The sequence below is a fragment of the Zonotrichia leucophrys genome, chromosome 11, assembly GCF_028769735.1.
Source record: "Zonotrichia leucophrys gambelii isolate GWCS_2022_RI chromosome 11, RI_Zleu_2.0, whole genome shotgun sequence".
Lineage (NCBI taxonomy): Eukaryota > Metazoa > Chordata > Aves > Passeriformes > Passerellidae > Zonotrichia > Zonotrichia leucophrys.
The window spans coordinates 285,178-313,055 of NC_088181.1; the positions used below are offsets into that span (position 1 = coordinate 285,178).

Here is a 27,878-nt window from a genome sequence, read left to right on the forward strand (position 1 = left end):
TGCGATCGCGGCAGCGGGTATATGTTACGGGGGCCCTGAGCGCGGGCCAGACAGTGCCGTAGAGCCAAGGGAGATTATCCAGAGCCCCAGGAGCAAGCGGCAGGCAGCGACCGGAGGCACGAGTGCCAGGATTACAGACCAGGCTCCTCCGCCGAGAGCCCTTCCTCGGACGCGCACCATGGGGATGGGGCTCCCCCGCCAGCGCCGCGCACCTCGGACTTCCAGCACTTTTCCCCCCTTTAGACATCATTCTGCCGCAGTGGAGCCAGCACAACGGATGCTTTCACACCCTGCGAGACAAAGGCCGTCGTCTCCGCCATGACACCGCTCCGTTCCAAGCCGAGGCCGGCATCTTGGAGTCTTTAAAAATAAATGGAAAAGGGAAATGCGAACAATAAACACAGCAATCGACAAAACCTCATCAACAAACCCCTTGTGCCCGCTCTCCATGCCAGGGGCAACATGGGCATCTGTCGCAGCAGAAGGCGTTTGTGTGGGGCTTGCTTTTTTTTTTTGGCTTTTTTTTCCCCGCAAGCTGTTGGTGTGTTTTGCCATTCAGGTTCTTTTACAATTAATGCCAAAAAAACCCCAACCACACCCAGCCCAGTCAACAACAAACAAAAGGGAGTAGTCGACATGGAGGCAGAAATGCCCAGAGAAGCCGCAAGAATGCGAACTCCGGCCGATGCCATTTGCCATTTGGACAACCTCAGGGAAAGGTGCCAAATCTGCAGCTCAGGAGGGACCCCGAGGAGGGAACGCGAAGGTCTCCGAAGAGCCGAGGGAAGGAAGGGAGGAAGGAATACCGCTCTCACAGGGCAGGATCAGCCTGCACACAGCCTCTGCTGGGAGGAGAGGGAATGTTTGACGGTGTAGCGAGATGCCTGTGTATGCACACGCACACGGAACAGTGCGTACAGACACACAGACACACAGCACACACCGCCTGGGGTCGGTGCACAGGAGCTGTGTCAGTGGGGTGAGGAGATGTGTGTGTGCTCCGTGCACACACGCGCGCGTCCGTGTGCGGGTGTTTATGTGTGTGCACGCGTGTAACACACGCGGGGAGATGTGTGTTTGTGTGCCTCAGTGCGAGAGAACGACAGGGACTGAGGAGGAGACACGCACACACACTCTCACCCACCGTCAGTATACATCCCACTTTTTGACCTAGGTGTACACGGAAGACAAAATAAAAATCATACTGGAGCAGCAAGCAGGCAGCAGAGATTTATCTACATTCACTGCTATCACCAGGGAGATGAATGGGGCCGATCTGAAGCCCTTCACGAGATCCACTATGGGAGTGAAGGAGGAGGAGGGATGCCACACAGACATGCACAAACTTGAAGACAGAGAGATTTGGAAGGTGCTACTTGTGAAGCCCAGGTGGCACTCGGAGGGCGAGCGAGGGAAGGAGGCGTGCGGGCGCTCCACGGGGTCCGCAGGGCGCGGGGGCTTCTGCACAAGGGCATCAAGGGACAGCTGGCTACTTACGTTGTCTGCGCTGCTGAGGATCCTGCAAGGTGTTCTGTTGGCACTGGGCGCTGAGCCAGGCAAGGGCACTGGAGACAAAAGGGAGAGACAAAAAATAAAGTCATACAATGGGAATATTAATTGCCTCTCTTGCGGATTTTACAAAACTCAAAAATGTTTTCTTTTTGCCTGGTGGTTTTTTGTTTTTTTTTTTTTTTTGTGGATTGGTGCACTTCCCTTCTGCATGGAAAATACTGGCATGGGATCTACAGCCCAGCTACAGGGCTCGGGATTAACAGTGCTGGCATCTTTTGGGCATATTTTTTCTTTTAATGAATGAGCTTTCGCTGTTAATGAGGAATAATCGTTTGGCTAATGAGCTTTGAAACATTAAGAGAAAAGAGGGTTTTTTCCCGTTAATTGCCCTGGTGCGACCGCATGGATGGATTACAAAAGACAGCAGTAGGAACGCAGTACAAAGAGGGGAAATGTCTCCTGGAGTGGGATAAATGCAGAGATGGGTGATACATCCCTGCACCTCTCCTTGCTTCGCTCCCTCTTACTCCCTCTCTGCCAACTGCTATGGGTTTCCATAACTCCGCAATCAAAGTGGATGCTCGGGGAAGATTATTATAGTCAAACAGTGAAGCGTCGGCGGCTAATGTCTCCAGTGTTTAATCATCATACAGTAGAATGGTTTTATGCATATTTCATTTGCATATCATTAAACCACGCTAGCGCGGGACATTCAGAGCTGGAGAGGTACAAAGTTGGGGGGAGACAGTGGGAGAGCGAGAGCGAGGCAGAGGGAGGAAGGTCCCTGTGATGCCTATCTTCAAAAGCCAGGGACTTGTTCCATGATCTGTCTTCTACTTTTGCTAAAATCATGATGACTTGGAAACCTTTGAAGTTGGATATAACCTTGGATTCTTCTAATTCCAGCAGAGTGATGTATTAGAAAGGGGGAAATGATGCCGCGCTAGACATTTAAAGGAATATAAGCTCCAGTGGAATGGAAATAGGAGCTCTTTGGGGAACGGACTAGCAGAGCCAGTCACAGCTCCAACATCACACTGCTGTGTTCATACTGGTGAAGGATACCAAAGTAATGCAAAAGAAATGAAGACAGCATATACATTAAGATGGGGATTATATTTACTCTTTCCCTTTTCTTTTCCTTTTTAAAGGCACAAAGCAGGATGGAACCAGCGGTAATTTACACGCTAATTAGCAAACTGTTGCCTCTTTTTGTGTTTGTTTTTCTTCTCTGTTTTGGAGAGGGGCGTTTTCACCACTGAAGTGATTAATCAATTATTTGGTAGCACAGATCCTTCTCCACTGGCATTGATCAGGAAGAGGAGGTGGTGGCTGCGGGGGGAGGAATACAGTGGGCTCTTTGTAGATCTTATACATGCACAACATATTAATTGGGGTCTTTATAAAGCTCCATCAATAGACTGTTTCTTTCCTGGAGACCAGCAGCTGGTTAGCCACCGTTGGCGACTCTTCAAACATGCTTTGGCTGGGGGCAGTCCTGCCGCTGTTTGTTGTTGTGCTTTATTTTCTCTCTGCCCAGCGGGGGCTGCGGCTGCCCACGCTGCTGTATGGGAGATGGACAGACAGAATCAGTACCAAGACAATCTCTTGAGCTGGACGGGGAACTTTGCTTCCAAATGAAATGCTGTTTTATATTTAAATTACCTTCCTTTTCCTCCCCACTTCTCCTCCAAGTCTTTGTGTCGGTTATGAATATTCAGATGAGCTGTGATGTGATTACACTGTACAATTACTTGTGTCCGTGATAGAGGCAAAGGCACTGAGGAAAGACAGAGCCAGATGAGCTTGGAGCTCGTTTGGGGTTTGTTTTCTGTATTTTCCCCATCTCTGTGGCACTGCGGCACATGCAGATGTCGCTGTTGTTCTTCATAAAGCCCTAATGATATGCAAAAGCATAACGACCCCATTTGGGTTCAGAGCATCAACGAAATATTATTGGGGGGAAATCCTGACTGAAGGAATGTCCACATAAATTATTTTTATTCAAATCAAGAGGTGGCAGTGAGGCAGAGGAAGTCACATGAATACATGCATAATGTGAGCACACAGAAAGGTTATCGCCAAGGAGAAGAGGGTTTTGCACTGTGCCTGGGACAAACAGGCTCATTTGGGGAAATCGTTCAGCCCACCATGTGATTTGCTTATTTATCATCACTCATCCTCAGCCAGGGCACCTGGCGTGCTCGCTGCTGGAGGCCTGGAGTGCCGGGAGCTGCCTGGATGATTCCCAGTTACTCAGAAACACCAAGCAGTGTGCTGCAGAAGGGGGACAGGAGACAAGGAACCAGAGGGAGAAGCTTTGAGTGCTGCAGCTCAGTGACAAAGGAGGGGCCTGATGACAGCTCAGCGATGGAGTAACAGCAGGTCACAGATGCCAGGCTGGCACGCAGCCTCCCACGGGACAGAGCGCTGGCACCGTGGCTGCGGGGTCCCCACCACAGGTCAGTGGGACACGGGGTCTTGGGGCAGAGCAGCTCTGGCCACTGTGCCACCTGGAAGCCTGCTGGGGACAGGGAGTCCAGAGCTGGTCAGATCCACCCTCACCGTTTTCCTCGGAGTGATGAATGGTACCTGGATGTAACGAGAACAAAAACGTGTGGGGAACAGGAGCCCTCGGCTGCTCCGTTCAGCTGCTTTTCTGGACTGGGACCTGCACCCATCACCATCAGCAAGGAGGGAACAAAGAGAGGCACAGTGAGCCAGCAGTCAACAGCAACTGTGTGACACCAGCTCAGGGATCTGTGCCTCGTATGCTTGCCCTGCACTCATCCTGGACAGCTCTACAGCCTCCTCACACCCTTGGTGCTGGGCAGGAGGGCTGCAGAAAAATGTGGTCCCAGGGAGAGAGTATTGTTTTTCTCTCCACTCAAAAAGCTGCAGATGGGACCCACAGTGAGAGAATCCTCCTCTGCCCCGTGCTCTGGGCGTGCACAGACCATGCCTGGGGCTCCAGAAAGGCTCCTGAGCAGTGCCTTGGGGGTCAGAGCAGGGTGGCCCCCCTGTCTCTTGGAGTGTGCTCCTTGTCACAGCACAGCAGGGCTGTGAGGGAGCCCAGGGGAGGCTGTGAGCCCCAGGCACACAGTAACCAGCGGGCCCGAGGCAGGCCAGCCTCAAAGGAGCACAGACAGGAGGGTCACGCTCCAGTCTGTGCCCAAGGACCAAAGTGCAGGGGGTGCAGGCAGCAGCTGCTGCCCCCTGCACGCTGCTCAGGCTCCTGACCGCAGCCCCATCCAGCTGTCACCTCCATCCATTCCCTTCCCACATCTCAACAGATGTGGCCCTTCTGCACTCCCTCCTATGCAAGGGTGCCCAGGAGACTGAGAAAAGGCAACAAGCTGCCAGGTCTGATCAAAACCAGGACACCAGGATGGCCTCTGGTCAGCACTTCCAAACCTGGGCCTGCCACTACAAACTACCTGCAAAAGTTCTGGACATGAAGGATAACCCAATGGCAGCCTGGGCCAGCAGCTGTGTGTGAATGTCCTGCCCATGCCCACGCAGCCTCTCAGGGCTTGGCGAATGCTTGTGGCCACCCTGGTGAGAAGGAATGTGCAGTCAAACCAGCCCAGACCCAAGTGAGCAGCCCAAAGCTGTCTGTGAGAAACAGAGCAGCCGTGATCTCAGCAGATCAGAGAATCACATCATGGCATGGTTTGGGTGGGAAAGGTCCTCAATGAAAATCCAGTTCCACCCCATGGACTGCCCAGGCAGTGCTTCCTGCCCCAGCCCTGTGACCCTGCTGGTGTGACACTGCAGAGTGCCAGCCCCAATGGTGCCACCTGGCTCTGCCCCATCCTTCTGCTCTCCAGCCTGAGAGCAGCTCAGTACCAGGGTGTTCAGAGCAAACGGAGCCTGGCAATATGGAACAGCTGAAACCAACAGAAGGTGACTCTGCAGAGGGGCTATGTCCCCACCACGCCCTTGTCATCATTCCAGGAGCTGAGCCCTTCCCCACCTGGTGTTTTCAGGGCAGGGTGCCCAGTCCTTAATGGTGCCTTGGCATGCCGTGAGCCTTAGGGAAGAGACTAAAGGGCAAAGCCTGAGCAGAAGCCTGCCCCAAGATGCAGGGTGAGACAAGGACTCACAGACAGGCTGGGAGGCACAAACTCGGTGGTGCAGTGTCACCATCCCTTCCGTGCCCATGCTGATGGACAGCCCTCCCTGCCAGCTCCGCAGGCCTGTCCTCTCTGTCCCCGATCCTGGTGTAGCCAGGGGCAGCCCCTACCCTGGCAATGGCTGGCTGACAGCCTCAGAGGGGTTTTTGACCCAGACTGGAGCAGGCTGCAGGGCAGATCCGTGGCTCTAGCCATGGCCTTGCTTGGCTGACACTTCTCCTGCAGCCCTCCAGGTTCCTGCTCCCGCTGCATGTCAGACAGGATCCTGCACTCCAGGAGGAGCCCAAAGGCTGGGGACTGGGCAGGGCAGCCTGCTGCCTGCTCCTCAGGTAGAGAAACCCCCAGGGAAGATGGAACGAGGTGTAGGACCAAACCCAGAGCCACTCTTTCCACAAGTGCTGCCAAAGGGGAGCAGGAAGGAGACTGTGCCCTGTGCTGGGAAAATGAGCGTGGAGCACGGTGGGAGAGGCAGAAGGAGACGGGGTGCAGCACAGGGAGAGTCAGGGTGCTGGCCCAGGACACCCCGCTCTGCCCAGCGTGCTCAAGGGGTTCCTGCCACTGCCTGACATGCCCAGGTGGGAAACACCACCAGAAATATCACCCCCAGGGCCCAGGACACTCAGATTGCTGCCATTTGGAATGGTCAGTTGCCCATTTGGAAGTCTCCCCATGGAGACTTTAGGAAAGGGCAGCTCCCAGAGCTCTGTAGGAGCCATTGTGTTGTTTGTCAATTCTCCAAATACCCTGAAGAAATTGCTAGTTAGGAAAAGGAAATTCAAGCATGTATAGAATATATTGCTATTCAAAACACCAAAAGAATTGTTCTGCAAATAGTAGCACTGCTGAAGAGGGGAGAGAAGTACATCAGTCATTTGATATTACATATAAGCAGTTTATTAAAGAATTAAATATTTATGGACTATAAAGCAAGCAGGGCAATGAGTTGCAAACAGCTTGCTGAGAAGTATGTTATAAACATTGCGTCTGTCAGGGACTAATAAAGTATGGAGAACACAAATGTTTTATAAAATCACCAGGCCGGTGATGAATCTCCACAGCTGAGATGCTACAGAACCCATGAAGGTTCTGGCTGCACCCTGACCCCAGAGCCAGCACAGGAGGGATGGAGTCAGATGGGGCTGTGAGACTGCAGACAGCCAAGCACTAATGGGAATGCACATGATTCGCTGCTTGGAGAAATTCAATTTTTCATGTTATTCTAAACACAGATCTATTAATAGGAAGTTCAGGAATTTTCACAGAGTTCAAGGCACTTCCCTCTTTAGCTTTTTATTGCAGCTAATCTTCCATTTACAACAAATTAAAGTTTGTGATTCAGATTAAGGTCCCCTCCCAGCAAAGCCCTTGCCTCCCCTCTGCAGGCTCCAACCTCCCTGTCCCCAGCAGTGCTCTGGAGCATCCAGACTCATGTCTGGAGAGCAGAGCTCTCTCCATCACAGGCACAGCACATTGGCAAGGAGCAGCTCACATTTTCAGAGCCTGTGCAAGAGGAACAGATGGGTGGTGGCAGACCCCAAGGACAGCAATACCTTTTTGTTGGCAGCACTGGGGGAAACGGCAGCTGATGGCAGCAATGGGCACTTTTGCCTGCATGAAACAGACAGGCTTCATTTTCCAGCAGACATCTGTCACAGCAATCGTGAGGAGATTGCTGTTCTGTTAGTGGTGGAGATGAAAGACTCTCCAGACTACTTTATATTTGTGTGCAGTCAAGCCCAGGCCCAGAAGGGATTTTTAATATAGGGTGGACTAATGGCTTTGGTCACGTCCAGGCAGATTCCTAATAGCTGTCCCCACAATTTCAAGCCTGGAGAGGTGAATGAAACTCCCAAGGGGTTCGGGCATTCATGGCTGTTTGGAATTCAGTGTCTTTGCAAGCCAAGAGGGCTCAGACCCACCTGAATCTGCAGTCCCACCGGTGCCATCCTCAGGCTGGGAGCAGCCAGAGCTGAGCCACAGCAGCCGGAGATGGGGCAGGAGCAGGGCTGCTGCCTCCTGCCTGGCTCAGGTGAGTCCTCATGAGGTGCCAGCGCTAATTAACAGAAGAATAAGCAGGCTAAGAACTGTCTGGGGTTGGTGAAAACAGATTCCATTTAGCAGACAGAGAGAAACCTCCATTTGCCAGCTGCTCTTTCTGCACTCAGACAAGGTGGGAAATTTTCATCCTCTGAGATGTAATTAAGACAGATTTTTTTTAATAATTTGCAGTAATTATTCAAGCTTATTTGCCAGGGAGGGTATATCAGACTAAATTTTGGGTTAAATAGCAACCTTTGTTGTCCTGTGTGGAGATGATTATAGCAAGGTTCAGGTCTCAGCAGACTCCAAGGCTACAGAAGGTGTATGAAAAGCCCAGCCCTATCAAAGGCATAAACCCCATTAGTTCCAGATGGATTGCTTGAGTGGTTTCTCTCTCTCGAGCCCAGAGCCTGTTAGCTTCAGGGGTTTCTGCAGGAAAGTGTGGTACCTCCCAGAGAGCATCACCACCAAATTCTGCTGTTTCTGTGCTGCTGGAGCTGCTGCTGTCAGCACTGACTGAGCCCTGCGAGCATCCCTGAGCAGGATCCCAAACCAGGACACAGCTTCACTGTTCCTCCCTCCCTGTTCTCCCTTCCTCCAGCCCAGCTCTCACCTCTCCCCACACCAGCACACCATGACATTTTGCACCCTCCAATAGTTCCTATCCCCCAGTGGTTTTACCAAATATTACTCTGTCCCTCTCCTTCCCTGCAATCCCGAAGTCATGGAGCACACTGGGGCTTTCCAGTGGCCTCCGGTGCAGGGATGAGCTCTCTGCAGGACACACAGCCCAGCTCCTGTTGAGACTGTGGTGCTGTGCCATCTCCCTTCAGCTCAACCCCTCAGGCCCATCAGGACACATCAGTTCATGGCACAGCTCCCTGACCCCACGTTGGACACATATTTCAGGTTACTGTTTACCCTGTGGTCCTTTGCTCCTTCAGTGTTTTCCCTCCTCTCCAGGCACCCTCCCGCACTCACACCTGCTGATGTCTCTCTTCACAACCAACACCTTCCTTTCCACCGAGGTGTTTCGTGGGCTTCTGTGCTGCTGCAACTACAAGCTCCTTCTCCCTTGTCTGTCACAGGGCCAGTTCAACATTGCCATCCATTTCTAATGTTGACACCTTAGCCAGCCTCGCTCCTAGCGCCACTTTGGACACAGCTGTGGCTCTCCCTGCTCCCCAGTGCGGATGCAGGAGCCCACCCTGGGTTGGGACCAGGATGGAGATGTTGCTAACACATCCTTTGTGCTCTGTCCTCCCAGTGCCATCCCACTCAAGGCCTGGCTGGCACCTGCCTGAACTGCTGCACAGTCAGCAGTGCCCCAACCCTTACCTTCTTTGTGAGGACATGGAGAGCAAGGAAGGACAGACTGCTCAGAGAGAATGCTGCAGGATGACAACTATCAGCACATTTTACTGGCATATTCCCAGCAGCTAGCGTTGTGACCTGCAGGATGGAGGTGGGGAGTTCCAGTATGAGTATGGATTGAATACCTGTGTGCCCAAGCAGGCATCAGACTCACAGCTGAATCGTAAAGAGGACATATTTACAGGTGTGCTTGCTGTTGCCCTGTGAGCATTTTGCAGATCTCTGTATGGTGAAATTCAGGCATTAGTCAGGCAGCTAACGTGCATCACTCAGTCCAGGAAACCCCACGGAAAGGGAATGACAAGCTGTGACACACAGCTCAGTGGGAGCCCAGTGATTTCAGCCAGCACCAAGGGAACTGACTGTCCTCTCAGGCATTCAGGGGGTCACATCTGAGCCATAGCAAGCTTCCCAAGCACATCTTCCCTACCCACACACGTGTGCAGAGCCTGTTTGTTGTCCATGGCTGGAGCCAGAACTTTGTGAATGGAGAATGAGCTGTTCAGGCTTAGAGAGCAGCTGCTCCAGGGTGGGAGTGATGTAGGGCAGAGCTGCCCCAGCGCTGTGGGGGGACAGTGTGCCTCTGAAAGCCAAAACTCTCCTTTATGCTGCCATGACAGACTCATCTCCAGAGCACGAAGTGCACATTTCAAAGGCCACACAGACCAGCTGGGTCACATTCTGAGGAAAACTGGTGTTTTGTGTCCTGTGTCTTGCACGCCTAACTCAGAACAGGAACATAATTCAGCAAGCAACAGATTATCCCAAGCACATTATCCCCACTGAGCAGTTCTGAGCATACCTCAGACAAAGGCAGTGCTAGGGTTAGGGTTAGTCCATCTCACAAATGCAGGGTTTAAATACAGTAAATATACACATGTGTATCATATATTTTGTTATAGATGTTCCCCATGTGTATTAAGATGGGTTTATTTTACGAAATGGTCTCCTTTAAGGAATATTTGTCATCTTGGCAGCCTGTGAGCAGGGCTCCTGCTGAACACGCTCCTGTGGCCCTGGGCTGCTGGTTCAGCGCCTGGCGCGTGTCCCACAGGGACAGTGTGGCAGTGTGGCAGTGTGGCAGTGTGGCAATGTGGCTGGCAGTGTGGCTGTGTGGCAGTGTGACAGTGTGGCAGTGTGGCAGTGTGGCAGTGTGGCTGTGTGGCAGTGTGACAGTGTGACAGTGTGGCTGGCAGTGTGGCAGTGTGGCAGTGTGGCAGTGTGGCAGTGTGACAGTGTGGCAGTGTGGCTGTGTGGCTGTGTGGCAGTGTGACAGTGTGGCAGTGTGGCAGTGTGGCTGGCAGTGTGGCAGGGTGGAGGAGGAGGAGGAGGAGGAGGAGGAGGAGGAGGATGGCTTCTCACCTCCCATGGGATGTTGCCCCACATCAGCACCCAGCCTGCCTCTGCTCTGGCTCTGATTCCAGCACAAGGGAGGTGCAGGAATCCAAAGCCGAGAGGAACACTGGAACACTCCCTTTTAGCATGGTCAGTTATTTAGGTTTAAACAGCTCCAGAAACTCCACCCCTGATTTCTAAGGAAGGGGTCTGCAGCAAGACCAGCAATATTTGAACATTTGCATTGTGAGGACAGAAATGAGATAACCTGAGGAGCCCAGAACTCCTTCCCTGGTCAGTCCTTGCACGGCGCCGCTGCGGAGGCACTCGTGCTACAGCATGTCAGAGAGTCATGTTTACTCTTTTAATGAGAGAATTAGAAGGGACATTTGGCAGTGGACCTACTGCCTCATGACTGCCTGCAGAGGAATATTTCTGCATCTTGTTAAAAGATCATGATTAAGTCCACACCTGATTTATCCCAATCTCTTTTTTCCTCTATTCCTGTTCTCTGCGAGCACTCATATCTGCTGACATCTCTGGACACTCTGGGCAGGGGCAGCTGGGCAGCTGTGCCCGGAGCCAGGGCTGGGCAGTGCAAGGGGATCCTTGCATGGCAGAGCCTCGGACCCTCAGCGTGATAGAAAAGGGTTTTGCGGGTCTTCCAACAGACAGCAACACAATAAACATCCCCAAACTTGTCTGCTACAACAAAACAGTTTTATTACAGAAAAGCTTCCAAATTGAAAATGATCAATGTGCTTTTAGGAGCCTGTGGAGATGGATCACCTGTACTGCTAGAATCTGCTCTCTCCTCCTCCCTTTTCAACCAAGGAAAATCATAAGAAAGAGGGGCAGGAGGAAAACAATTCTACAGGAATTCCACAGCTTTGCTCTCCTGACAGCATCTTACCAAAATGATGTTGTTGTTTGCCGTTCCATTGTTTATCCTTGTCACTGTGGGTTTAGGGTTTTTTCTGTCCAGGTTTATTCATGAAACACTAAGCAAAAGAACCTGATTGTTTGTGTCTCACCATACAGGGACCTAAAGAGTGACCAGACATTGGCAGAATTTGCATCCAGTGCCATGGGCCACACACACCCCTGCTCCTGGCGTGCAGCACAGAGATCACAGGCTCAGCACGGTCTCAGACACCTGCCCAGGGCCAGCCCTGACACGAGCAGGAGCAGGAGGGACCGAGGCTGGCCTTTTCCTGTCTCTGAGCTCCCAGAAAACAGGGGATACAGCATCAGCAGTTGCACTGAGCACTTACAGACAGATTGACCAGAGTGCTTTCAGAGGAACCCAGGCAGCCCACAGACTCGGGGCTCCAGGCTGCTCATCTAACCTAGTGGCTGTTTGAGCCACTAAGTCTTAAACACAGGAAACAAACCATTCCTTTTCCCTTGGCAGCAGCATCTTCACATTTTAAAGCTGTTATATCAGCCTCCCCTGCTGTTACCATAAAATTTGTACCTAGGACCCAAAAGACAGGACAGACTAGAGCTGTACTTCTGCTGACTCCTCTGTTCAGAAGTATGAGCAGCCATTCTAGAAGTGGTATCACATTAGCACCAAAAGCCTCCCAAAGCTGATTCCCAGCCTACATTTACCTTCATAAATAAGTGTAGAGAATCAAGTTGCTAGCTTCTGATCAAACACCACACCAGACTGGCCCAAAATAGCACTTTCCCCTAGCAAAGGGCTCCCACTGTTTCATTGTTCATTCATTCCTGTAGAAATAATCCATTTTTTTTTGTATGAGTGTGCTGGAATGGCTTGAGGGGTGAGATGGGTTCCTAAAGAGCCCAACCCTGTGTGATTCCTAGTCAGTGCTCTTGAGAAGGAACAGGTCAGGTGCTAATCCTCTCTGTTTCGTGTGCCACAAAAAGCAGCATTTGACACCTCAAGGGCTTGCCCTGAATTTCTGCAGCAGATGTGCAGCCAGCTGCAGCAGGACACGAGCTGCACACCTGGCCAGGGCAGGGGGTGCTGAGGTCTCACCATGTCAGACATGCCCCCAGCCTGCCTCTGGCATGAGATCCACCCATCTCCACTGAGCACTGTTTAATTCAAAGGGTGTTTTAAAGGATGGGATTTTAATGAGCACACAGCTCAGACCAGGAACACTGTATTTCTTTCTCCTGAGTGATGAAGTGAGCACTTGGACTCTTTGCATTGATTTCTAATCTGCTATTTCATACTCTGAGAGTGAGCCCTGGAAACCACATTCTCTCAGCTGCTCTTTGAGGGTTTCTGTAAGAGCAGCTGAGGCTGGCCAGGCCTAAAGGGAGAACCCAAATATCAGGGTTCCAAACTTTGCTCAGCCCACAGCTCTTCAGCCTGGCCAACCAGAGTAATAATAATAATAACAAGAACAATCATAATCATAGTAGTAATGAGAGAAGATGTGCAGACTTTGATGCAAAGGAGCTCAAAGTGGAGTGTAGGCAAATTCCACCTTCCCAGGGCAGGCAAAATGTTTGGAAGAGAGGAAGTTAAAAGCGCGTGGATATACGAATGAGAAAGGCAGAGGCACAGGCTGAGCCGCCCTCAGAGCCGCTCCTGAGCACGCCTGGGTGGTTTTGTCCCATTCCCTGTGTGCACAGGGCTGTGCTGGGCAGAGCCTGCCCGTGGCTCCCCGAGTGACCGGCAGGAAAGCCCAGCACAGTCACAGCCATTGCATCGGCTTTCTGACAACCAATGCCTGGAATTAAAGTGACAAAAATCTTCTTTCCAGATGCAGAGGAGACCTTTATTATTTGATCCTATACGGCAAAGGCTTATAGCTTTTTTTCATTGCAGTCACTTTTGTTTCAGAGGTCTCGAAACACACCCTCCTCTCCTTAAACACACAGCACCGGGGATTTAATTGCTGGCATCCTGACAAAGTGCGTCCCACAGATGCTGATGCCTACTGCCTGCAGTCCTCTGACCAGGTCCCAGCCACCCTCACGCCGCCCACTACTGCAATTTCTGTGGAGCCAGAAATATTCTTTAGACTCATGGCTGCTGTGAAGCCAGAGCTGTAAAGTCAGATCTTTTCCTCCTTTAAATGTGACTGGCTATTTACTCCCTAACAATTCTGCTTCAGAGCTGATTTAGCATTTTTATTGGAATGTGAAAGCTCTTAAAAGAAGAAAAAAATCTAATCAGGCAGGAGAGATAGAAAACTTGCTGAATTTTTTCTCCCCCCTTTGCAGCCCTTCAATCCTATCAAAAGCACATCTTCCATTCATTGCTTCCCCGTGTCATTATGACAAGCGGCTACAAATCAATAGCGGCGGCAGGGGCGGCCCCGCCCGGCCGTGATAAAGATTCACTCTCAGCCCCGATTTGCTAATAGCACATAATAGCAGCCATTGGCGCCCCGCATTAAATCATACATTTCACTCGGCGTTTATTATGGGATTTTTAAAACTCCTCACCAAATTGGATTTTCTCGACGGTCTCTAATTTCCACATTTATCATTTAACATTAAACTCCTCTGTGGGGAGGGGGTTGGGAAGTGGGGAAGGAAAAGAGGAGCCATGCAATTCTGTATTTTCCTCTTTCTTTTTTATGAAAACCCATAAATAATCCCAGGTATAGGTGCCATCAGCCCTGAAGTTTTATATATATAAAATACCAGAATTTAGGATAGAATAGCTTTGGGACTCAGCTCACCTTCATGCAGCCCTGATAAAGAAGAGAAAATTAAAGAGAGAGCCATAAGGAAACAGATTTTAAATAACAAATCCAATAAACAAAACAGTCAACAAAGTAAGTGTGTATGAAAAGCACTAGGGAAAATGACTGAATTTCCTAATTTGAAAGAGCAAGGAAAGATGGATCAAATTTTTTTTTTAAAACCCCAACAAAACATACACAAATAAAACCTTTTTGTCTCTTTATAGTTAATAGAAAATTAATTTAGCAAATGAAGGGAAAACTTAACACCAGAGGTGCTTTGCTGAGGCAGAGAACAAGAGTCCTGTGGCCCAGGTGAGCAGAAGGCTGCAGCAGAGCACAGGTGAGCAGGGGCTGCAGCACAGCACAGGTGAGCAGGGGCTGCAGCAGAGCACAGGTGAGCAGGGGCTGCAGCACAGGACAGGTGAGCAGGGGCTGCAGCACAGCACAGGTGAGCAGGGGCTGCAGCACAGCACAGGTGAGCAGAAGGCTGCAGCACAGCACAGGTGAGCAGGGGCTGCATCACAGCACAGGTGAGCAGGGGCTGCAGCAGAGCACAGGTGAGCAGGGGCTGCATCACAGCACAGGTGAGCAGGGGCTGCAGCACAGCACAGGTGAGCAGGGGCTGCAGCAGAGCACAGGTGAGCCAAGGGCTGCATCACAGCACAGGTGAGCAGGGGCTGCAGCAGAGCACAGGTGAGCAGGGGCTGCAGCACAGCACAGGTGAGCAGGGGCTGCAGCACAGCACAGGTGAGCAGGGCTCTCCCCAGCGCCAGACCCTGTGCCAGTGGCTGTCCCTGCTCCTGCACCAGGCAGAGCCCCAGCTCAGGGCTGCCGGGCCCAGGTCCTTCACCAGCTTGGCCTGGAGAGAGGCATCCCCATGCCAGGCCACGGAAGCACTCTCCGTTCAGACATGAATTCGATTCTGGCCTGAACAAAGGCCGTGATTCCTGAAACCGGGTGATGTGATGAAGGCATGGTGACTTAAGCTTTCAGTGTTCATGATTTCCAGCCATGAGACATGAACTCAATCAGCCTCTGTCCAACACCCAGTTAGTATAAGCACCTTAATACACAAACTACTGAGCAGTTTAACCAGGACTCTGCTTAAAAGTCTGCAGGGACATTTTTGTTCTGGTGTATTTTGGTTTCAGTAAAGAGCTCTTAGAGATAAAATTCCTCAGTTCAGCTGCTGAGTCAACCACAGCACAGGCCACACTCCAGCAGCTCTGGGCCTTTTGCAGCTGCATCAACGTTGTTCTGAATCCAGCTGAATGCGGGAGCAGCAACTCTAATTATCTTCTCTTAAACTTACAGCAAAAGTCTCAACATTCCAGATCCTCTCTTTCGAGCTGTTGCCTGATCCCCTGAGCACTGACAGCAGTAGCAAAGGCTGGCAGGTGTAAATGCTCTCGAATCAGTGACCTCTCACAAAGCCAAAGACCACCCCAGCACGGTTTTCCCTCCTTGGAATGGCTGGTGACTTTCAGGGAATACAATTGCTATGTTATTGACCCTGAGCACTGGCCACCATCTGCAATGAGTCACAGACTGAGCTCTGCTGCCTTCACAGGAACCAATGTGTGTCCTCCTGTCTACAGCCACAACGTGGACTTGGCCAATGAAAAACTGAATCGCCATTTACTTACTAGAGACATCTGTTCAAAATTAGAACATCAACAATCTAGGAACACAGCAAGTGGGAAAAAATGTCATACTTTAGGGCATCCCACACAGTAAAGGACAAAGACTCCACAGACAAACATTTGCTGCACAGCAAGTTTAAGGATGTGCTGGGCTCCCATTTCCTGTTTTTCCCTACTTTTTTCTGTGGCATTGCCAGTTCAGTTTGAGGCTTCCTGCTACCATTTCCTACTTAGTTCCATACCTGCATTTGGGCACGGGAGCAGTCCCTAGGTGCTGGTGAATACACACTTTCCAATGCCTCCCACTGTTCCTTACAGCTCCAGAATCCAAGACATCCTGTGGTTTATTGATCCACCTAACCACACTTTGCCACCAATCTTCCTTACTCATGCATCAGAGTGGAAAGTGTGTGACACATCACATTCCAGCTGACCTGAAGGGTTTCCTCACCATGTGGTCACGATTCCCTGACAGCCACTCCTCCTTCAGTTGCATCTGACAGAAAAATATCCAGTATTACCAGAGTAATTCTGCAGTTCTTGAGCAGACCAAGGGAGGTGGTGATGAATGTGGGCAGGCCCTGCATCCCTGGCAGTGCCCAAGGCCAGGCTGGGCAGGGCTGGGAGCACCTGGGACAGGGAAGGTGTCCCTGCCATGGCAGAGGGAGCTCAGAACCTGCTCCTCTTTAGTTGCCCCTTCCAACTTATCCCAGGCTGTGATTCTGTGACTTCAGAACATAGTTGCTTCTATCCTGCCCCAAAGAGATCTGCTTGTGGGGGGTGAATGTCTGAGAAAGAACAGTGAGTTATCTGTGGATGCCCTGTTTAAGCAGGTATCAGCAAGGTCTGCAGGACACCCTGGAAAGAAAACGAATCAGAGAAGACTTCTTAAGAGCACTGCCACCCAAACATGGTTTCAGCCATGGTCAGGAAATCACATCCTGGGTTCTCATGTTTGTGGTAAGAACATGGGTTCTCATTTCTCTGTTATAATCACCCAGATGTGGATATTAATGTACAAGAGAAAATCAATCTCTGCATGTGAAAACGAAAGCGTGGATGTGCTCCCTTCCAGCTGAAAGGGGCTGCTGCTCCCCAGCTCCAAGCTCTACCTGACCTGGCCTTGCACAGGTTTCCCCAGCTCCTGCTGGGAGGGAGCTCTGATCACTGTGACCTTTTCTCTGCAGGAATTCCTTCCCCATGAAACTTCCCAAACTGCAGCCTGCACAGCAGCTTGTCTGAAACTCTTTGTGCAAACACTTCACATTTAGAGATGATGGTGTGTACAACAGCATCTCGTGCATGCTTTGCAGTAATAAAACAGATCAAGCTTTTAAGTGATCTGTGTAAAAGACTATAATAATAAAAAACACCCAAAGGTTATGGCATTAATTAAATCCTTCATAGCCCATGTAGGCTGTTTCCCTGGGACACTGAACCAGCAGCTCACTACCAGCAGTTTTTGTTCAGACTTCAGGTATTAAAACTACAGGAAACATGTGACTGTTGCATGAACACATGGCTTTATTGGTTTACATCAAAAAAAAAAAGGCAAACCAAAAAAGCCCCAGAACTCAAAGTATCAGAATTGGAATGGTCTCAAATCCAAAATGCTAATGCACAAAAGAGCATAGGGTCAGCAGAATTGTAGGATGACAAAAGCTCCATAAAATTTATTTTCACCCCAGCAAATAAAAGGTTTCATTAAAACAAATCAAACAGGAGTTGCACAACTGGCTTCTTGGCCAGCTGCTCCCAGCTTTGTGTCAGTGGGGTGAGGCCCAGAGCCAGCCAGGACCATCCCTTTCGGAACAAATGGACAAGATGACAGAACATACCAGTTGTTTTATGTTTCCATTTTCCTACCTTATTGAGAATACACTGAAAAGTTTCCCCTTGCATCTTATTAAGAGACAGACTGTGACCGAAGCCCAGCATAGCCAGGTGTTCCCATCCCAGCAGTGCTGACAGCATCCGCCCAGGTGTGCTTGGCCCAGATGTGGAGGCTGAAGAGGCATCGGCACAGAGCTCCTTCTCCCACAGGGAGCCCAGCACTGTGGCACTGGGTGAATTCTGACCTCTGCCCAGCAGTGAGCCACAGCGGGGATAAAGGGATGCTGAGATCCTGCATCCTCTCCTGTGGGACCAGGACAGGGTGGCACTCATGCTGGCACACCTGGGCTCCAACCACGCCAGGATTTAGACACAGGGCACGGTCAGCATCATGGCCTCAGCATTATCATTTGTTTCTTTCATTCTGTCAGTGCTCACACTTGTTGACCTTTCAATCACTGTTACCCTCTCTATCCTCATCGTGGCTTTCAGGGAGGACAGCAGGTTTATTACAGGGCAATTGGGAGTGTTCTCAGCAGAGTCATTGTCCAAGGGCAGTTCCTGCATCGCTGTTCCTGATCAAACAGGATCACAGAGCTAGGACTCGGGTTAAGTGGCCTTCCTACTCCTGGAATGCTGAAGGCCAGACAGGCACATTAGCAGAGCTCTGTGTACGATGGGCTGCAGCTGGGGCAAACATCAGGCTCAACACAGTTACACTGAAATGGGAAAAGATGAAGCAGTGTTTGTGTTTTCTGAGGAGGGTGGAAGGCAAATGATGTAAGGAACAGTGCTAAACTTGGGTGAGGGTCTGCTCAGGGCAGGATTTTATATTTACAAGCTACCACCTTCCTAATATAAAAAGGTGTATTTTTCAGTACTATGCAGTGCTGAAGTCCTAGCACTGGAACGCAGCAGTTCCATCCTTCAAACCAAAGCTGCAGATGATCTCAGCTTAAGACAGGTCTGATTTAAATCCATCCAGACCTGCTTCTGGCCAGTGCAAAACACAGACTCTAGCTAGAAGAGTTTTGGGATTTTTTGTTTTTAATTGTGTGAAGAGGTGCCAGGCACTAAAGCTGCCCTGCATTTCCACGATACACAGCAAACAAACAGCCAAGGTCTCTTCCAAAACCTGTCTGAGGGCTAATGCTGTGCCCACAGCCAGCCCTGCCCTTTCAGCACCCAGAGAGCAGCCGGAGCTGCCCAAGCCCTCCTGCAAGGTGCCAGCTGCTGCCAGGAGCTGCTGTCACTCTGCAGGAACACACAGACACAAATGGGGACCTGCACCTTTAAAGTTCTTCAGCATTAAATCAGTGATGCAGAGCTGCAATAATATCAAGCTATTCTGCCAACATGAGTCCTGGAGATACAGACCCAAACCAGCAAAGCTGATTAGTAGTGAGAGAGCTCCTCGCATGCTCCTCCAAAACACAATTAAAAGAGTTTTATTCTGAGTAACAAGAGGGTTAGAGGGTCACAAGAGTTTCCATTTCAAAAGGCAGCAGGATACAAGCTAGCAGGAAGAGGAAAGCAAATTGCCCAGATTTTGTGCTAGAAATACGTGGGTATTTAAGCTGCTGCTGCTGGGCTTCAATTTCTCACCAAAATTTTATCCCATCTCTCCTAAGGAAAATAGGAAAATCAGTACAAAGACAAACCTTTTCAATATTGTGATGGCAATAACCCTGCTTCCACCTGCAGCAAGTACAGGTTCTTTCACCCTGCTTCAACTTTGGGCTTCCCCATCGAGTCTTACAAAGAACCAATAAAATCCTTTTAACTTTCTCCATTTTAAAGTTTATTATTATTAGAACAGAAAAAAGGAGATTTAAAAATTGTAGAGGAACCTCCAGCAAACAGTCTCTTACCCAGCACTGGCTTTAAGGAGCTAAAAATGCAGTCTCCCAAACATACAGAAATAGTGTGCTCTCTCTGTGGCCAGTCTGGCTGCAGCAGCTGCCTTCCTGCAGGCTCCATGCAAGACTGCTGATAGGAGATCTTCTACCTACCTATTTGAACTGAATCCATGCGCAGCATTTCTGTGAAGTGAATGCAGCAGAGATGACAAAAACTATCTAGATTTCCTTGGCTAGAGCCTAGAGGAGCAGAGCTGTTGGATTTCACAGAAACCAGCCAATACCAAATAATAAAAAAAATCTTAAACATCAGTGAAAGCAGTGTGGAAGGTGACTTCACTTAAATCTGAATGGTGGACAGATCTCGCATTGTTGACCCGATTTGGGATTTCCAGAAGTTACTTGGCTTTCCTCAGGTCAGTGTGGCCTTGTCACCATCTCTCTGAGGACACAGGGGGGATCTTTCCTCAGGCCCTGCCAAAGCAAAGGGCTGCTCGCTCACTCCGGGCTTTTCTGCCAACATCAAGGTAGCAGCACAGAACTGATTTACTCCACAGGTTCTCCAGATACACCCAGAGAAATAAAACAACTCTTTTCTGAATAAATCAGTTTCCAAACATTTGTTGCATTATGGGAACCCAAAGAAATAATAAAAATTCTAAGATGAAGATTACAGTTTTGTGGGAAAAAAAGACAAACTGCATTGGAATCTTGCATTCAAGCTTTTCTGCTCATTCCCTCTCCTGACCCCACATGCCACGGAAAAGCTTTAGGAGCACAACTTGAAGGATGCTCATGTGCTTTTATAGTCAGTAATAATAGTTTTGTACATAATTAAGCCTTTTCTGCTTTATGAAAAGCCTTTTTCTTCATAAAGAAATATAGCCTAGGTAATAGTAATCAGACCTGTCCATGGAAAAAAAAAAAGGGACAAGTATTACAATGGCTGCAGAAAATCCTGCATATCTCCAGAGTAGGAACAATAGGACAATTCAGTGTCAGGCACTGCTGAATTTTCTAATCAGATAAAACCTTATGCAGTTACATCATTGCAATTCATTCATTTAGCAGCAGGAAGGTGAAACCTGGGATATGTTTGCTCAGAAAAAAGGGGTTTTATTTTTCCTTTTTATGACAACATTAAATTGTCTTTGTTCCTAAACTCCTCAATCTACCTACACATTCAAAACTACAAACGGGTAATTCTATATACTTGCATAAATAATATTATATGGAAGGCATCTTATTGCTTTCTATATTGTATATATTTAATGTACATTATTCTATTGCAGAAACTTATATTGAGTAATTTTTATACCACAGCATTATCTGATCCTCTGCTGTTTAGGATTAGCACTGCAAATATTCTAAAAGCCAAGCTGAAGCTGTTAGTGAGAGTACCAGGTTCTTATACTTGGTTAATAAACAAATGTTAACGAACACATCGATGCAGCATTAATTGCTCACCTCACTGTGCACAGAATCATACATTCTTGTTCCTGCAGCCAGGAAGAGTTCACTCCCTGAATTTGGATGTCTCAGGTCCAAATGCTCATCTGTTTTTTGAGAAAGCAACGGAATTTAACTGGGCTCCAGTTTTTGCCTGTGCTATGAGGCTCCCAGCCCTGTGTTGCTGTTAATGCTGTCAATTCCAGCTCCCAGTGATGCTGGCACCCTCCAGCCCTGGTGACCCGGGGGCGCCGTGGTCACAGCCCCCTGCCCAAGCTCCTGTCCCCATGTCTGCTCTCTGCAGAACCGCCTCCCACTCCTGAAGCTGCCTTCTAGACATCTCTGCAGTGTGCCTCAGGGCACTGCTTACTGCTCTGTAAAACCCGGGTTCAAGGAACACCTCACATTCACAGTGACTGGGGGATGCTGACTCAGAGAAAACCAGTAGTGTTGCCACAGTGAAATCCTGTATGGACAATACTGCTTGGCCTAAACACTATTTTCATATACATTAAATGTATTATTTTACATGTATTGTTAAACATCACTTCATGTAATCTTTCTCAAAATGCAGAACACATGAATCTGTGTGCTGTTCTTTAAAGAACTGGCCTCCTAAAGCAAAGTTCCATGTCAGTAACAGCTGTGAGCCTGTATCCACACTACAAAACCGTGTCATTCTCAGCTGAGGCTGCAAACCCCCATCACTCTGAGCCCACCCAACCCACACATTCTGCTGCCTCCCGGTGCCACAGCAGTGCCAGAGCACAGCTGAGCTCCGGTGTCGGCCTTTGTTCCCGATTTCCTGCAATTCCTCAGCCAAGGTGAGGTGACCCAGGGCTTTTGTACTCCATTTCACAGAGCCTTCCCCTACCTCCCATTCTGCAGCCTGCAACGATTGCTTTCCACATCTTCCCTCCTCAGCCTGGCCCTTGGGAAAGAAGCAAAACGTTTACAAGGGACAGACTGGGCACACTGCGCCTTGCTGAGGGTTTGGCTGCAGCATTTCTGCTCCCAGTCTAACCAACATCGACGATCTCTAGACATTTCCATTTTTAATCATCCCAAATCAGCTTGTTTTTCAGCCCATCTAGTTGAGACCCCCTCACCCAGAGGATGTCAGCAGGGCAACGTGCTGGTTTTCACCCAGAGAGCAGAGCCCGTGATAAATAACACTCGGAGCTCTGTGAGGATGAGTGTCCTCTACAGCTCACAGCCCACAGGCTTCATTATTGCATCGCCCATAATTCAATTCACCCTTCCTAAAAGGTCTCTTGCTGCACCCAACCCCCACCTCTGAAAACACGTCCCACTAATAATTCCCGATTAATGCCGTCAATTACCAACTCTCCCCCAGCCCCTCTCCATCCCCTGATTGGTTTGGAATGGAAGGGAAGCAGCATCTAACTGGGGAGGAATAGAAGTAGGGTAAAATAGCAATAAAAAGTAATTACATAAAAATGCTAAACATATTACATCTGTTAGTTTGCTGAGCCCAGTGGGCTTGACAATTCCAGATTTTTGCCTTTGTCCGTGCTCAGACAGACAAGAATAAGAGAAACCGGGAAAGGATCTTTCAATAAGATTATTAAATCAGTGCATGAAAAATAAGTCGTCATTACATTGCAAAAGGGAGAGAGAAACTCGCTGAAATGTCTTTCTGCAGCTTTGCCTTTGTGATCTGCAAGGTGCTGTGCTCCTGCTTACACTCTGTTGCCCTGGCAACATACTCCTGTAAAATAAAGATTATTAAAGCGCATATGATTATTTGGCCGCACAGTGAATGAGGCAGCCGCTTCTGAAATTCCTTATCAGAGAAATTCAATTTTAGGCCAAATTGTGTTTTCACTGCCTCTCAGCTTCTCCCTCCCCCCCTGCAATACCAATAAAACCATCATCTCCCCAGCTGTACATGATATTTTGTCACTAACTCTTTCACGCCTTTCCTTTCCTATTCCGGGTTTTATTTTTACTCTGTCAAAGGAGAATGCTCTCCCCAATTTGTAAGCTTTTATACCTGACAGTTTTTTTCTGGCAGCTTCAGCCTTTTCTCCCCTGCAGCAGGCAGCCCACGGCGGCAGCAGGAAGGGCCGGGGCCGCAGCCCCTCGGGGAGCCCGGGCACGGCGGGGTCGCAGCCGCCCGCCCCACGCGCCCCGCGGAGCCCCGCCTGCCGCAGGGCGCACCCGGGAGCGCTGCGCAGCCCGCGGAGCTCCGGGCCGGGTGGCCCAGGCGCCATTCCGCGGGTCACAGCTCCGCCGGCCCCGCGAGGGGCTCCCTGCGTGACACACAGGCTGCCAGCACGGCTGAGGCTCAGGGCACCTCCGCCCGGTGCCAGCGCCGCTGCCCAGAGCGGCGGGCACGGGCACGGGCACGGGCACCCGTCCCTGTCCCGGTGCCACCGCACAGCGCTGGGCTGTGCCCGGCGGCCACACCGACCGGCGCTCGGGCACACACGGTCACAAACCGGCCGGCGCTCGGGCACACACGGGCACACACACGGGCACACACGGTCACACACCGGCCGGCACTCGGGCACACACGGGCACACACACGGCCGGCGCTCGGGCACACACGGGCACACACACGGGCACACACACGGTCACACACGGTCACACACACGGCCGGCGCTCGGGCACACACGGGCACACACACGGGCACACACGGGCACACACACGGCCGGCGCTCGGACACACACACGGTCACACACACGGCCGGCACTCGGACACACGCGGTCAGACCCCGCCCGCCCGGGCGCGTCCCGCCGGTGCCTGTGCCGGGGACCCCGGGCGGGGCCGCCGCAGCGCACCAGGGGGCGCTGCCGCCCCGCCGCCGCCGCGCGCCGCAGGGCGGGCCCGGAGCGCGCAGGGAGCCCGGGCGGGGCGGCTGAGGGGCGGCGGGGACAGCCATGAGGGGACAGCCCTGAGGGGAGCCCGGTGTGCGGGGACGGCCCTGAGGGGAGCCCGGTGTGCGGGGACAGCCCTGAGGAGACGGCCCTGAGGGGAGCCCGGTGTGCGGGGACGGCCCTGAGGAGACAGCCTGAGGAGCCCGTGTGCGGAAAGCCCTGAGGGAGCCCGTGTGCGGGACAGCCATGAGGAGACACCTCCCGTGCAGGAGACGTCTCCTGGGCAGGGGCACCTCCGCGCTCAGCGCGGGTCTGGCTCCGCTCCCGGCCCGGCCCGGCCAGCGGACCCCCTGCACGGGCCGGCGGCCTTCAGTGGCTCTTCTTGCCCCCCTACAGTCTAATCAAAATACAAGGGCCCAGTTTTGGCAGTCGGGCCCAGCTGGGAATTAAAAATACAACCGTGCATAACCGAGCCACAGCCCACGCCAGTCCCAGGTGCCCCCTTGCCCATCTCCTGCATGCTGGGGCTGAGGTCTGAGTTAAGGTAAATGAGCCCTGTTCACCAGGCACAAGGTATTCTGCTTCTTCAGTAGCATTAAAAAACTATATAGACTCCAAAAAGGAAATGAAATTGCTTCTTTTAATATTAAACTTGTAATTGTTCCTATTTTTTCTCAATATTTGATGACAGTGAACCAAAGCGACTGACAGCCTTTGTGCAACTCTTCGAGGGCGACCGCAGTGCGGCGAGGAGGAGTGAAGATTTCTGGAGGCAGAATGGAGAAGATGAAAGCGAGCCTCAGAACTAACATGTGTGCTTTATTTTTTAAAGATGGAACAGAGAGGAGGCACAATTACCTCAGATTTAGAAGATCTTAGTTCAAGCCCTGACCTACTGAAGCTTTCCATACCTCAGCTTCTCCTCCCTATCTTAAAACCAGGTAATAGCTGTTGCCTACCTGGCAGATAATTGTAAGGATAAATATCTCGGGGGCTGGTTGGTGCAACAGAAAAAATGCTTAATATTGGCAACACAAGGTACCCCAGATCTGGCCTCCAGTTTGCTCATAGTCAGCAGAAGATAACTATGACTAATAACAGGAACAGAATTGGAAAGGGCACCAAAAGGGGATAAGGGATTGCAACAGAAATAAGTTCACCAAGGTAATACCTGGAAAATTTCCTTTTTATTGGGATGGGGAGTGATCATCCACTATCTCCTTAATAAACACAGATACATTGCAGGAAAAACAAAACCAACAAAGCAACAGCCAAGTCTGAGAAGCAGCACTAGACGGGTTTAGAAAATCCTCACGGACAGCATAATTCCCTGTACAAACCAGGGCAGCTTCCTGGGCTCATTAGAGAAGTCTAAGTGGTTCCTGAACTCTGTCCTCCCTGGCCAATCCCCCTGTGTTATCTCTTATGACCATTGCCTGAACTGAAACATCATTTTGGTTACTGAGATCACTTTTGGAGGGTGGTAGACACCTCGATTTTCCCCTACAAGAACAAACAGGCTCAGTTACAATCAATGGTGATTTTGGACAGCCCCAAACAGCTCAAGTTCTTGTCCTTTCAGAATGTAAAATACACAAAGATCCAGTTCCTGAGCATTAATGATTTAAAATAGCTTCTACAAATGGGCAAAAAAAAGTTAAAGAACAGTTACACTGATCAGAACAAAGGCCCACACATTTTTTGGTGCTAGATTATGTGCCTGGGAGCACTGGGAGCAAATGACATCAGCAGTCATAGTTTCTAGGAGCAAGAAAGTCTTCTACAGACTGGGGAACCCATAGCATGGAAATAAGAGAATCTAAAGGATTTTGGGAAAAGGAGCAAGCAGTTGACTATAAATACCTGAGCGCCTTTGTTCCTGGTGGCTGTGTTTTTAAAAGGACACAGGAAAATTGGAGACAGTGCAGAGTCATAAAAATTATTTGAGAACTGGAATGGCTGCCTGAGAATGAGACACTTAAGGAGCTCGATCTGTTTAGTTTATTAAAAAGATCAAGAGATGGTTTGATTACGATGTATAAGTACCTTCAAAGGGAGAAAATACCAGGTCCTAGAGGGCTCTTTAATCCAGCCAAGAAAGGCATAACAAGAACCAATTGCTGGAAGCTGAAGCCAGACCAGCTTAAATTGGAAATCAGGCACAGTTTTACAGTGAGAATGATTAGACATTAAAAACCCTGCCCTATCAAAGGAAGGAGGATTTTTCATCTTTTAATATCTCCAAATCAAGACAGGATGCCTTTCAGTAAAGTAAGCTTGAGTTTAAAAAAAGGCTCAATGCAAGGGTAATTGAGCAATATTTAATGACTTATCATAGGCAAGGAAAGCTCTAACATCTTAATTTGGAATGACAGCTCAAAGTTTGGCAGCTAGTATCTTTGGCAAACAGGTATGCTGCCTGCACGGTGTGACAGAAACTGCTGAGACCTGACTGTGTTCTCTGCCTCGGAGAAAGATCAGATGGCAGGTGCCAATCAGAGATCTGGTAGTGTAAAAACTGACACCATTTTCCATAGTCAGCACTTCCACGTCCTGCAAAGGCCTCCCCTGGGCAGAGCCACGGCTGTGGCACTATGAGTGGGTCTGCTGAAGCCCTGGGCCACCTATATGATGCCATAATAAAGACTATAAAATAATGCTCTCAATGACAGGACTGTGGCTGCAGCTACCAGCTACAGCTGAAAATGGGACAGCAGCCCATTAGTGGAACCAGCCCTGTTTCTGCTCTTTTCTGGGGACAGATCTTCCAGGACTGTGCTTGCCTGACTGTCCAAACTAGGCCTGGATGCTCCATGAGAGCAGGTGGATACAGAGAACCAGGCTGGACCCAACAAAGAGACAGCAAGCAGGCAGAGAAGCAGGATAGATGACATTATTTGACTACACAGCAGTTGTGGATTTACATAAGGCTGAAATACACCCTGGGATACATGAGAAAGAGTTCCAGCATCTACTCAACAACACAAGGAAACACAGACTGTCCCAGCAGCATTGCCAAGGGTTTTTTCATTACTTTTCATTACTTTGTGTCATATTCCCTCCTCAAAGGTTATCATCAGTCTTTAGGATTCTCTTTGTGGAAGATCTTTGTGCCACAGCCATCATTCTCATCCTTTTCTAAACATGTAGATCAGCGGGCTCCAAACTTTTGATTGTGCACCTGATTAGTAAAAACATTTTGAGTGTGCACACCAAGGTATGTGTATTTATCTATAAATTATCTCCACATACTACTCTATTATATACTTTATAAAGCATACACAAAATTAGGCATTTACAAAGGATAAGGATGAAATAAACACTCAATTAAAATTTATTACTGCAAAAAAAAAAAAATCTTCATGCACCCTAATAGATAGTCTTGTACGTCCCACTATGGAGACCACTGATCTAGATCCACAAGGCACCTTTCAAAGATGACCAACCTTCTAAATTCTTCTAAACAATTCTGTGCAGGTGCGGTGCCTCAGATTCCCTGAAGGGAAAGTGGCAAATTACTGAAGGCTGAGCCTTGGTGACGTGATACAAGGGAACCGCCAACTTTGGCATTCGTAAGGATTTCAGACGGGGCAAAAGCTGACCAGCCATTACCATGCAAGGTTTCCAGGAGCTGAACAGTGCAGCCATGATCTCAGGTAAGAATCTAAACAAAACCTGCTGTCACAACAGGAGCACTGCCCGCAAAAGCTGCGGTGAAGCCAGTTGTGGAGAGGCTCAGTAAACTGTGAAGTTGCTTAGTGCTGAGCATGACACAAGGCGCGGAGCAGTGCCAGGGGCACCCTTGGTGCTGGGTGCCAGAGCAGCCCTGCTCCCAGAGCAAGCTGCTGAAGGTGAGAACCAGTGGCACCCCTTCCAAGTCTATCACTTAGGCTTATCACCAGACAAGAGCCAGAGTTCTCGGCACAGTGTCAGGCAACCAGAACCAACACTCCTGAGTTTCTGAAGTGAGCCCTGGAGTCTGGGAGTCCTCTGGGCAGGTACCTGGGAGCCAGACAGTAGAGTAAGATCAAAATGTTGTGTCCCCAGCTGCCTGTGGAGCCCTCTGGTTCCAGGGACACTCTTGGGGTGAAGGAACATGTTACTGTGCTATTGTTTATGAAGACTCTTTGCCACAAGATTCACATGGAACTTCAGCTGAGAGAAGCCAAGGCACGACCAA

General features: G+C 49.9%; 1 protein-coding gene across 1 annotated transcript in view; it reads right to left on the reverse strand.

The window, feature by feature from the left end:
• Positions 1-27,878, reverse strand: part of LOC135452965 (collagen, type I, alpha 1b-like) — an 80,767-nt gene that overhangs the window by 24,444 nt on the left and 28,445 nt on the right. Inside the window, exon 5 of the mRNA XM_064723515.1 lies at positions 1,498-1,565. Coding sequence (XP_064579585.1) covers positions 1,498-1,565 — 68 coding nt within the window. The remainder of the gene's footprint in view (positions 1-1,497; positions 1,566-27,878) is intronic.